General features: G+C 32.7%; 1 protein-coding gene across 31 annotated transcripts in view; it reads right to left on the reverse strand.

Moving 5' to 3' along the window:
* PPIP5K2 (diphosphoinositol pentakisphosphate kinase 2) overlaps positions 1-12,827 on the reverse strand; it is a 99,117-nt gene that overhangs the window by 64,877 nt on the left and 21,413 nt on the right. For 27 of the 31 annotated variants that reach the window (XR_005987211.1, XR_005987213.1, XR_005987212.1 and 24 more), the window contains 8 exons: positions 11,803-11,904; positions 10,566-10,652; positions 9,762-9,837; positions 9,449-9,558; positions 8,419-8,504; positions 5,913-6,038; positions 5,651-5,772; positions 5,181-5,363 (listed from right to left, as the gene is read on the reverse strand). Coding sequence is in view for 28 of the 31 variants with exons in the window: in XM_041751178.1 (XP_041607112.1) it covers positions 5,181-5,363; positions 5,651-5,772; positions 5,913-6,038; positions 8,419-8,504; positions 9,449-9,558; positions 9,762-9,837; positions 10,566-10,652; positions 11,803-11,904 (892 nt within the window). In the remaining 3 variants the exon portion in view is untranslated. The remainder of the gene's footprint in view (positions 1-5,180; positions 5,364-5,650; positions 5,773-5,912; positions 6,039-8,418; positions 8,505-9,448; positions 9,559-9,761; positions 9,838-10,565; positions 10,653-11,802; positions 11,905-12,827) is intronic. The other 4 variants (XM_041751176.1, XM_041751181.1, XM_041751194.1 and 1 more) reach the window with 1 other exon arrangement.

Genomic DNA, 12,827 nt, shown 5'->3' on the forward strand with positions numbered 1-12,827 from the left:
TGGCTGAATTAAAAGCACATTGAATACAGCTGAAGAGAGATTCAATAAATTGGAAGACTAGTGAGAAAATTTTATTGGTAATGAAGTATAGAGATCAAAGGACAAAAAAAAATTTTTTAAAGGATAAGAGAAGAGAAAGTTCTAACAAACATGTATTTAAAGACCCAGAAGAAGGTAACAAATGTTACATTAAAGACAAAAACAAAACAAAAGAACAAAAAAAACACCTTCCCCAAACTGAAACTACAAATCCAAGAATCTTAATCAGCTACTAGCAGGATAAATTTAAAAAAGCAAACTACAATCTACAACCAAACACACAAGAGAAAAATTGCTGAAAATCAAAGTTAAAGATGTTCAAAGTGGCCAGGAGTAAAAAAATAAATAAAAGATTATCTTCAAAGGTACAACAATAAGATCAACAAATGACTTCTCAAGGGAAACAGTATAAGCTAAGAAGATGGTGAAACAGTACCTTCAGTGCAATGAAAGAAAATAAATGTTACCCTAGAACTTTATAACCAGTGAAAATATTCTATAAGAGTAAAGTTGAGGGGCATCTGGGTGGTTCAGTTGGTTAAGTGCCCATCTCTTGATTTCGGCTCAGGTCATCATCTCAGGGTTTTGAGACTGAGCCTCAGGTCAGGCTCCACACTGGGTGTGGAGTCTGCTTAAGATTATTCCTCTTCCTGGATGCCTAGGTGGCTCAGTGGTTGAACACCTGCCTTTGGCTTGGGTTGTGGTCCTGGGGTCCTGGGATTGAGTCCCGCATCAGATTCCCTAAGGGGAGCCTGCTTCTCCCTCTGCCTCTTGGTCTCTCATGAATAAATAATCTTAAAAAAAAAAAAAAAAGATTCTCCCTCTTCTTCTGCTCCTCTCCTCACACCACCCCCTTTCTTAAAAAAAAAAAGTAAACTTGAAATAAAAACATCTTCAGATAAACAAAAAAGAATTCACCACCAGAAGACTAATACTGACAAAATTAATTTGGTTGTTCAGACAGAAGGAAAATGGTCTTAAATGGAAACTATGAACTTCAGAAAGAATGAAAGGTAATTTAAAGGGCACATGAGGGGCACAGTCAGTTAAGTGCCCAATTCCTGATTTCAGTTCAGGTCTTGATTTCAGGGTAGTGAGTTCAAGACGTGCATGGAAATGGAACCCAAGCCTAGTGTGGAACCCATTAAAATGAAACAAACAAAAAAACGAAAAAGGGTGAATTAATGGGCAAATCTAAATAAAAAACTCCTTGCATAAAATAATAAAAGTAATATTGTATAGCTTAAAAGATACAAAATTAAAATAATATTAAGAGCATATAAGTTGCAGGCTTAGCTAAATGTTACAAGAATTTTAAAGCTCACTTCTAAATGTGTGGTCTAAGGACTAGCAGGCATTGGCATGAACTGAAAGCTTATTAGAATGCAGAATCTTAGTCCCTATCTGAGATGTAAAGAATCAGAATCTGCATTTTTAACCAGACTCCAGATAATTCTTAGGCCAAGTTAACGTTTGAAGAGTATTTTTCTAGAGTCCTTGCATTGTCCAGGAAGAGTAAGAGCACCATGTATGTAAACATCTAACTTTAAGAAGTCATAGAAGCCTACAGTTATCTCTAGGGTTAATGACAAAACAAATAATAAAATCAAATATAATCTTTAAGCTAACAGAGAAATAAGTAAATAAAAAGTACCAACTTCAACAAAGGAAGAGAGAAAAATAAAAAAGGCAGTATAAACATGAAGTACTTGAAAATCTAGTGGATTCATACGTAGATTTATCAATCACTTATAATGTAAATAAAACTGCTCTAAAGATTTTCATAATACATTTTTAAAAATCCTGGCTATATGCAGATTGTAATAGATATACCTAAAAATGTAATTCCAGGATGATTCAAAGTAAAATGATAAAAAAGATATACAATGTAAAACCAAATAAGAAGGGGGAAGAAACTGTTGTTGCTATATTAACTGCAAACTTTGAGGCCAAAAGTACCGATGGAAATACATCATTTCTAAATTTGTATCTATCCAGTAACAGGCATCAAATATGTAAAGATTAGAAGAAATACAAAGACAAGGAAAATCCACAATTAGAGTGCGAAATTTTATTTTTAAAGATTTTACTTATTTGACAGAGAGGGAGAGAGTGAGCACAGCAGGGGGAGTGGCAGGCAGAGAAAGAGAAGCAGGGAGTGCTTAGCAGGGAGCAGAATGCAGAATGTAGAGCTTAGCAGAAGCAGAATGCTTAGCAGGGAGCCCAATGTAGGGCTTGATCCCAAGACACTGGGATCATGACCTAAGCCTAAGGCAGACACTTAACTGACTGAGCCATCCAGGTGCCTCAATTTTACAAAACATTTAATTAAAGATATGTACACAAATTCTTTCCCCAAAATAGGACTTCCTAACTAATTTTATTAAACTAGCATAATCCTGATACTGAAAGAGGACCAAGACATAAGAATAAAAATGTGAAGGTCAATCTGACTCATGTACATTGATATAAAACTCCTAACCAAAAACAGTAAACCCAAACCAGTGAGATATATTAACAAGAACAACAAAATATGTACACACACATATATAAGTTGAATTTATTCTAGGAACCAAGATAGCTTTACATCTCCCAAAAATCATATGACGCAACAGATGAAAAGGAAATCATGATAAAATTCAGGAACTTTTCATTTAGTAAAAACAGTAACAAAATGGAATTTCCTCATTTCAAAAAAGAATAATTATTTAAAAAAAGAATAATTATCAAAAGATCTACAGAAAACATATTTAATGGACAAGTGTTAAAGCTTTCTTTGAGAACATGGACAAGAAATGTTCCTTCTATTTAACAGTTTTCAGGGTGCTAATTACTGAATTCAGACAAGAAAAATAATAAGATGAGAAAGGAAGAAAAAACTTGGGGGCATGCCTTTAAAAGATAAAGAAAATGGGATCCCTGGGTGGCTCAGCGGTTTAGCGCCCTCTATGTCTCTCATGAATAAATAAATAAAATCTTTAAAAAAAAAAAAAAGATAAAGAAAAATCCACAGATAAGTTATTAAACTAATAAATGAGCTCAATAAGGTTGATGCATTTTATAAAGTCAATATTAAGAAGCTATTTCTACATAGCAAGAGGATAAAATTTTTAGAGGTAGTATTTACAACAGCATTAAGAATACATTAAAAGATGTACATTTCAGAAACTACAGATTTGATCCATGTAAGTCAATACGGCAACAGGATTTTTGACAGTTTATTTTAAAATTTATATGGAAATGAATGAAAAGCCCAGATAATCTTGAAAAAGGACCCATATAGGACTCAGGAGATCTTATTCAGTGGCACAGGATCAAGGAAAGAATATAGTGTAGAAATAGACTACACTATATATATTATAAAGACTACTTAATGGGGAAAGCACAGTCTTTCAGTATGTGGTGCTGAAATATCGGCATGTATATACAATTGGGCAAAAATCAACTTTGTCATCCTTTCCTTGTAGCACACACAAAAATCAATTTTAGTGGATTACAGATAAACATGAAGGGCAAAACAGTAAAGGTTACAGAAGATCATACATAAAAACATCTTATGACCTCTAATTAGAAAAAGATATTATAAGCTATACATTAAAATATGCTAATCACAAAGGGGAGTGGGAGATTCAGGCATCCAGTTACTGAACAAGCAAGTCATGGGGATAAACGGTACAACACAGGGAATACAGTAAATGGTATTATAATAGCACTTTATGGTGACAGATGATGGCTACACTTGTGGTGAGCATAACATAACATATAGTCTTATCTGTCTTATCATTGTGTGGTACACTTGATATTAATGCAACATTGTGTGTCAATTATACCTCAATAATTAAAAAAAAAGAAAAAAGATATTAGACAACATAAAAAATGCAATGACCATAAAGGAAAAAATTAAACTTAGAATTCATGAAAAATAAGAACCTCTGCTTATTGAAAGACACCATCAAGGGTCAAAGTAGTAGTATTTAGAACACATATAAAGAGCTTACAACCAAAATAATTTAAGAACATCTACCACTCACTAAGAAAAATGCAGACAAGCAGTAGGAAAAAAAAAGGGGGGGGGGCAAGAGACTTGAAGAGAAGGCCTCATAAAATGGTGTCTAAACAGTCAAAAATATTAAAACCACACCAAGCTACTATTACACATCCACCTTCACAGTGGCCAAAACTGAATAGTCTGAGAATACCAAGAAGAGAGATCATTTAGAATAACGATTATTCTCATGGACTTCTGGTGTAAGTGTAATTTGGTTTAATGACTTTGGAAAACAGTTTGACATTGTCTACTAAAAGTGAAGCATAAGCAAACTGTGAGTCACAACAATTCCAGTCCTAGAATGTGACTAAGATAATGTATGCTCATATGCAGTAGGAGCTATACAGGACAGTCATAACAGTATTAATCATAAGAGCACAAAAGTATATACAAAGTATATACAAATTTTAGTACATTCATAAAATAGAACATGGGTCATCAAACTGTCCTACAGGCCAAATGTGGACAGTGGCATAGCCCAAAAGCAAAGAATAGTTTTTACATTTTTAAAAGGTCGCTAAAAATCAAAAAGAATATGCAACAAGAAACCATATGTGACCCACAAAGCCTAAAATTTACTATCTGGTCTTTTACAGAAAAAGTCTGCCAATCCCTCAAATAAAATGTTACATAGGTGTAATGAGTGATTAACCACAGAAATTCTCAAAAATATGGATGAATATCACAAACACAATGTTAAGCAGAAGAAGCCAAATATAAGTGAAAACCTACTCTATTGCATGAAGTTTAGACAACAGCCAAAAATGAGACTACAACTGTTGGGTCTAAATCTAAATCTAAATCTAAATCTAAATAATCTAAATCTAAATCTAAATAAGTTTTCTTGATATGAGAAGCCTACAAAAAAGAGCAATATAAAGCCAGGATAGTAACTATTTCTAGGATGTTGGAAAGGAGTTTCAATTGAGAAGGGACACACAAGGGTCAGAAGTGTCCCACTGTTCTATTTCTGTATCTGGATGGTACCTACAGGAGTATTTGCTTTATAACAGAATAGGGTCTAAGCTTATGTTTTATATACTTTTCTGCATGTGTGTGATATTTCACAATGTAAAAGTGTGCTAAGACCCACCTTTTCATAGTCTTCAGCAGTAAAATCTCTATCTTTCTGAAGTATTTCATGAAGTCTTGCTTTCACACGTTGCTGACAACTGCTCAAAGAGTCACTGTCACTATCCAAAAGACCATTCATATTTGCACTCTTTACCATCTGAACAAGAATGGGTGTAAGCTCTCCTTCTAGAGCTAGGAGCCCCTAAACATATTAAATAAAGCCAAGACAGATTTTAACATTAGTATACAAATTAACAGAAAGTATTATAATAATTACTTTGTTACATGCTGAATTTCACAGGGTATTAGCTAACTATTTGCAATAAACAAACCTTATTAATAATAAAGCTAATCTACCATTTCAGGGCTAGAGTTTGAAATTTCAAATTCAGAATATTTAAATATTTAAAATATTTGCCTTGGCAAAATATCTTTTAAAATGTAATATTAGACAACATTTCTACTAATTTTTAAAAAATTTATTTATACCTTTGCAAAAGCAGCCGCAGTCATCTGGACTCGTCCCTCATCAGAGGCATATATTTTGAGGTCATGTCGGTAGGTACTATGTAATCTAAGTAAACCACAACCAGGAAATCCTGCATAATCTCCTGAAAATAAATACTCAAATCACTTAAGCTATATTTTTGTCTCACTATATTTCTATAAATATTTAGTAAGATCTCAAAATAAGTGAAGATTTTAAAACATAATGCATAGACTTAGCCAAATTAAAGAAACTCCAAATTACCTTGACCTCCAGGATACATACACCTGAAAGCTCTTCCAAGTTCTTCAGCCTGGACCCTGCCTGCGGGAGTTAGTTCTCCTCCCCATTTTAAAACCAAAAGTAAGGATGGTTCTTCTCTTCGGCTGTCTAAGATACATGTGAATGGATAAAAGGCAAATGTCAAGTTTGGTTCTTTTACAAAGACACGTTTCAAGATGAATTTTTTTCTTTGTTTTATCTTCTGCAGTGGAATATAGCTTTTACATACATTATTTTGTTCCTCTGAACATACCTACCTTTGTAGGCCTTTGCTTCTGTCAGGAACACTCTTTGCTAATTTCCTCTACTTGTTAAAATCTTACTAAAACTTCAAAACCTCTTCCATACTTTAGGAAGAAGGCTCTTTCCCAGTTCTCTGAAAGAAGAATTGTTTCTACCTTCCCTGCTTTCATAGTAACATGGCACCAATAGTATTTGCCCAATATATTTAATTTAGTTGTGCTAGTGATGCTAGATTAAGAGCTCCTTGACCACAGGATGAGATTTTGTCTTTACATCAAGAATCTCACATAAAAGGTAATGATAGCTGAAGTGAAGATGTATACATTTTTATGATTTACATTTTTATGATGAGGAATCAACGACTGGCATAATTTTTAGGAAGATGTGAGATCAGAAAGCCTAAAATTTGTTATAATTTAAGTTTATGAATGAGATATAGAATAAAATGCAGCCAAGGGCAACTTTTTTAAATTTGGAATTGTGCAATCTCTTTATGTCCCTGGCCAAAAAGTTTTTTCTCAGATATTAGGGAAGTTCCACATGCAAATGAGTTTCTATACCTAATTTATCTGGCCTTTTTTTTTAATGTTTTTTTTTTAATTTTTTTAAATTTATTTATGATAGTCACACAGAGAGAGAGAGAGAGAGAGAGGCAGAGATATAGGCAGAGGGAGAAGCAGGCCCCATGCACCGGGAGCCTGACGTGGGATTCGATCCCAGGTCTCCAGGATCACACCCTGGGCTAAAGGCAGGCGCCAAACCGCTGCGCCACCCAGGGATCCCTAATTTATCTGGCCTTGATCATGTCCTAAGATCTGCATTGGGCTACAGAAACAAAGGTAATTTAAAAACAAACAATATAAGTGCTAAAAAATTTAATGATGATTCATTAAAGTGAGAGAAATCAACTTTTCTCTTGGGACTAAATAGTAGTTGTACATGCTTTTTTATGCAGGCCAATATTAATTTATGGAAGGACAATTAATTAACACACTTCTTCAATCATAGTTATTTACAGAATGTTTTTTGATCACAAACATTAAAATCAAGGAACTGATCTTGCTATTAATCACTAGTGTGACAAAATAGCAACACTTAAAATTTTAAGATAAATTTATAACATAATCACACCTGTACTTTATTTATTTATTTTTTAAAGATTTTATTTATTTATTCATGACAGACAGAGAGAGAGAGAGAGAGAGAGAGGCAGAGACACTGGCAAAGGGAGAAGCAGGCTCCCTGCAGGGAGCCTGATGCGGAACTCGATCCCAGGTCTCCAGGATCAGGCCCTGGGCTGAAGGCAGCACTAAACCGCTGAGCCACCAGGGCTGCCCCACACCTGTGCTTTATAACATAATCACACCTGTGCTTGCATTTAAGATAATCACTACTTCAATTTATGCCACTATAAATACTGACATTGTGAATATCCCCAAAGATCAATCTTTTCCTGAATGTCTGACCACTTCCTTGGGATATATTCTTATAAGCAGAATTAAGATCGAAGTGTATGACCATTTTTTAAAATTTCTAATATATATTGACAAATTACTTTTCAAAGAGTTAGTCAATTTATTCTCCTACCAATATGACTGAAATCCAATCACATTGCATTCTCATCAACATTCTTTATCATACATTTGACCAATGAATAAAACATTTACTAGTGTGATAGGCAAAAGTAATTATTACTATTATCATTATTTTATTGGGGATCACATTCCTCAATGAAATGGTTTCTCCAACCCCTGCCCATTTTTCTTTTAAAGGGTAAATAGATTTATGGATTTCTATGCTATTTAAATGCTCATTCTGATTTATTCAGTGGAAGAAAATAGCTATATCAGAAACATGTATATTACATATTTCTTCAAATAGTCTTTTTGTATTTTTTGAGTTTTCTTCCAATATACTCTGTCCTCTTCTACTTAAAAGAGGAAGAAAGGGGCCCATTAAGTAACATTTAGTTATAAATAAACTTTGTGAAACAATCTTAAAAGGGAAGTCCTAAGCAGTTTCCAAAACAATAAAGTCTATCCTTTACTTAAAATATAAAGAATAAAATCTATCCCTTATTTAAAGGATAGAAGTCAAAGTTAACATAACTTTATTTTTCCATTATTCAGCATGTTAGTCCTTGAATTATTACACAGATGAGGGTCTAAAGGTAGTAAAATGAGTGGTAGATCCCTACACATAATTAAAAGTATTAATTATTAAGTAAGTATTAATAGTGATATACCTTCCTCTTCACTAGATGTTTTAGGACAACCATGAGGGAGATAAGTTAATTGAACTTTACGATTTATTCCAGAAAAATGGCCATACCTGAAAAACAAAATGATATGCAGAACAAATAATATTCAGTAAGTATTCAATGTAACCTCCTAAAGAAAAACTAAAGTCCATCTAGATAAAAACTAAAATCCATCTATAGAAAAACTAAAATCTACGTTTAAGTGCCACCTTCTATTTGTAATTAATTGCTGAATTCTCTAACATATCCCAGAAGAAAATCTGTCCTAAAGGTAGTCATTCTAATCACATTAAAAATGAAAATACAAAATTTTCTCTATAAAACTTAGACAATTCTGAAGAGATGGCAAAGTATAGAAGTATAAAAAAATATAAATGTATATATATCTAAAAAATAAAGGAAATAAAATTCTAAGTGGTCAAATATGTAAAGCTTATAATAGGCATACTGGTGTCATCAATTTTACTTTATTTATTTTATTTTATTATTATTATTTTTTAAAGATTTTACCTATCTATTCATGAGACACATAGAGAGAGAGGCAGAGACACAGGCAGAGGGAGAAGCAGGCTCCATGCAGGGAGCCCAACATGGGACTCGATCCCAGGTCTCCAGGATCACACCCCAGGCTGAACGCGGCACTAAACCGCTGAGTAACCAGGGCTGGCCTCAATTTCACTTTATTAAAACATAGTTCAAAACTGTTTTTTAATAAAACAACATTTAATCCATGGTCTTTTAGCAATTTGGTTTTCATCCTAAATACTACTTCATAAAATATCCAAAATCTTCTCATCAAAATAAAAAGTAAAACTAAAACAATAACCCTCAACACAACAATCTATTTTCTTACAGGTGTAAATAAAAATCTCACTAGACTTTCATTAATTTCTCGTCATCTTCAGCAATAAAGTGCAGAAAGATCAAACTGTGAAAGAAATTTAACAAAGCCAGATAATAAAAAAAGAACACTCTAAGTAGTTATCAAAATTAAAGATTTCAAAAAGATTCTCACATTTCTAATACAGTCTTAAGTTGTTCAAGTTTTGACTTGTTTTCTTCAATTTCAGAATCATTATTTTGCCCCAGCTCCATAAGAAGTTGTCGGGCAATGTCCAGTACTTCCTATAAAATAATAAAGAACTGAATTTTTTATGTGAGTTTGCCATTAGTGATTTAAAACCAACAAGATGACGGGCATTAAGGAGGGCGCATGATGAGAGAGCACTGGGTGTTATACTGTATGTTGGCAAACTGAATTTAAATAGAATGAATGAATGAATGAATAAAAAAATAAATAAAACTAACAAGAAAACAAATGTACTTGCCTGTAATTGTTTTGGCTTTTTGAGTTTTAATTTCCCAGATTTGTATCCATCACACTTTTCAAAAAGATCGAAAAATCTTATAAAAAAGACAGCACAGTTAGTTCTTTGCCATGATTAATATTAACACCATAAACTTACACAAATCAATTAAAAATGAAGACATGGGACTCAGGGTCTATGGATTTCAGATACTGTGTGTCCTCTTTCACTATACAAGGTGAGTGATCATTACTTTGAGTGATAAAACTTAGTATTCCCCTAACCACATCAAAGTAATAATGACTAGATTGTTTTTAAAAGTTTTCTCATGATGGAAACTGAATATATGATTATAATATTAAATATTATTTTCTGAAGTCACCACATACATATTCATGTTAAAAAATGTTTTAACACTTATTTATTGGTTCAAGTTTTTAAATTTTATGATTTCCAAATCAAATACTGAAGAGAAGTAAGACAAACTTACATTCTAATTTTCTTCTAGAAGGTTGAGAGGTCAAGCACTCAGAGAAAGTAATGAAGAGAATAACATGCCAAGATTAAACAGAACACCTCTGAATGGTGACACCTTTACAACCGTAAATGAAAGTCAGATCAGACAGACAGTAATTTATAGATACTGCCATAATAATTTTCAGTTGCTGATACAAACATACATGAATTTTGTTTGTATCCAGTGGTTTAAATTAATGGCCAAGAAATAAGAAGCCAGTTTTTCTACATGATGTGTTAATCAAATTAGATCACCTATCAGAAATCTTAAATTATCCCAAGTGTTATATTATTCCCCCTAAAACATACTTTTGATGCCTCACTTCCATTTTCATTTTTTGTTTTGGTGTTCGATCCCCATGCCGTATCACAGCTATGACACATCTAAGTTCCATCCTAAAATAACAAAAAAAAGTCTCAATTTTCAAAGATTTGTGTTATGTAATTCAAACTAACACAGCATCTCATCACTTATTTAGAACCATCTTTTACCATTTCAAAATCTTTCCCATGAAGAACACTACATGTAACAACCTGTCGATTTTATCAAATTCAATCTTCAGAAGACTTTAAGAAGCTGGAAGGGGAGTAATACGAAGCTGTATATCAGCTTCCTGTCTAGAGATGGCTATGCTCACACTGGGTTAAGAGTAAACAAATAGCAATCCTGGAACTTCATTAAGTACTTGCCCTGTAGCATAGATAGATCATCACAGACTGAGATTTCATTAAATCAAAGCAAAATAAAGCTTTACTTTATAGCTGCTATATTTATTTTGCCCTTGTAAGAATAAGGATGAAATAACAAGAATAAGTTTGAAATAACAAGTATTTCAAACACAAATTACTAGAAGATGGTATTACTAGGGTATAATTTCACGTGTGCCAAACTGTAAGCCATAGAATACAACCCTACAGGATTTTAATAAGCGACCTTAAAAAAAAAAAAAATTCTCTTAAATAGTTTGAGAATACTGGTTTAAAAATAAAATTAAATATTTTAATACCAAGACCCCAACTGGGACTTCTCAGAATATTTAACATGCTAATGTAAACATCCAAGCTGTGAATATGAAACATCTGGTCCACTCATCTGAGTAGCAGGTAAGTTTCAAGCAGTTATTTTCACTAGCAGAATGTTATCAGATTCTTTGGCAATACTGGTCTAATTAATTTACCTCAAGATATACCTGTTTTTCTTTACACACTCAGAGAACAGAAGTTGTATGACCACTGAGTATGAACCTTTAAGTGACATACCTACTAGCACCTCCTTTATTTTTATGACTTAATTCAATAGTTCTATAATATCTAAGCATTTTTCAGGATTTTTTTCCAGAATTTTATTTTTACCAATATAAAAGATTTTTAATCTAGGTGGACCCCTCAAAAGCATATAATCGATTTCTCTAACTGCAAAGTTAATCAAATGAAAACATACACAGTAACGTGTCCAAAAATCATTAAAAGATTTACTCTCTAATGTAGTAGCAGAGACTGATGTATAAAACACAAGGAATTTCTAAATGAAAATACCCAAACTTACATAGTTCCAGATGTAGTTGGTACAATTGGGATATCTTCAGCTTCTAAGGGTATTGACCAGGGGATATGAAATTGTGGAGCAAGCTCTCGCATTACAATATTACTTTGATACAAAAAAGAAGAGACTATAAATTAGCTCACTTTAAGACAAAACTTAGTACTTAATGATAAATGATACAGAATCATAAAAGTTTAAGTCAAACTAGTGATTCTATTATTGTGTAATAAAAAGTAACTCAAAGAATCAGTCTTGATTAAAAATTAGATTAGCAGGTCTAAACTGGTGCATTAGAACACACTGAAGAAAGGCCATAAATCTGGGATTATTATTTTAGTTCCAAGAAATAAATTACATTAGATGCAAATAAATCATTGTAATTGCATTGTATCTACTTACAGATCAATTCTGAAAACCAAGATGGTCTCTTCTTTATGGCCACAGATCATTTCTTCTTTTTAAAAGATTTATTTATTTATTTATTTATTTATTTATTTATTTATTTATTTAGAGTGTGTGCATAAATGGGGGCAGGGGGAGGAGGAGAAAAAGAGAATCTCCAGCAGACTCCCCACTGAGCATAAGCCAATATGGGGCTCAATCCCATGACCTGAGGGAGTGACCTGAGCCAAAACCAAAAGTCGAATGCTCAACCAACTGAGCCACCAGGTGTCCCAAGAATCATTTCATACCTGTTTACTGATCATTTGAAGTTACTCTAAATACCATGGCTCTTTTTAAACAAATTTCCATTATATTTTACTAATACAGTTAACAATGGAAACATGTTAAGCAATTATAAAACATTTTTTATATTGTTTAAACTGAGCATTTATTCATGCTAAAATTTAGTAAGCTCCCCCAAATTTCACCTTAAGGCAAAGTTCACCAATTTGAAAATATACTATAAAAGCTGATTCCAATTATGACAATACATTTTAAAGTATAAGTTTCCTACAACTTTATCAAATATACTTTGAACTGGTTTAAAAATATTTGTCTTGTGAATCTTCAAAGTATAAGAAAAT

This window comes from Vulpes lagopus, chromosome 4, assembly GCF_018345385.1.
Source record: "Vulpes lagopus strain Blue_001 chromosome 4, ASM1834538v1, whole genome shotgun sequence".
NCBI lineage: Eukaryota > Metazoa > Chordata > Mammalia > Carnivora > Canidae > Vulpes > Vulpes lagopus.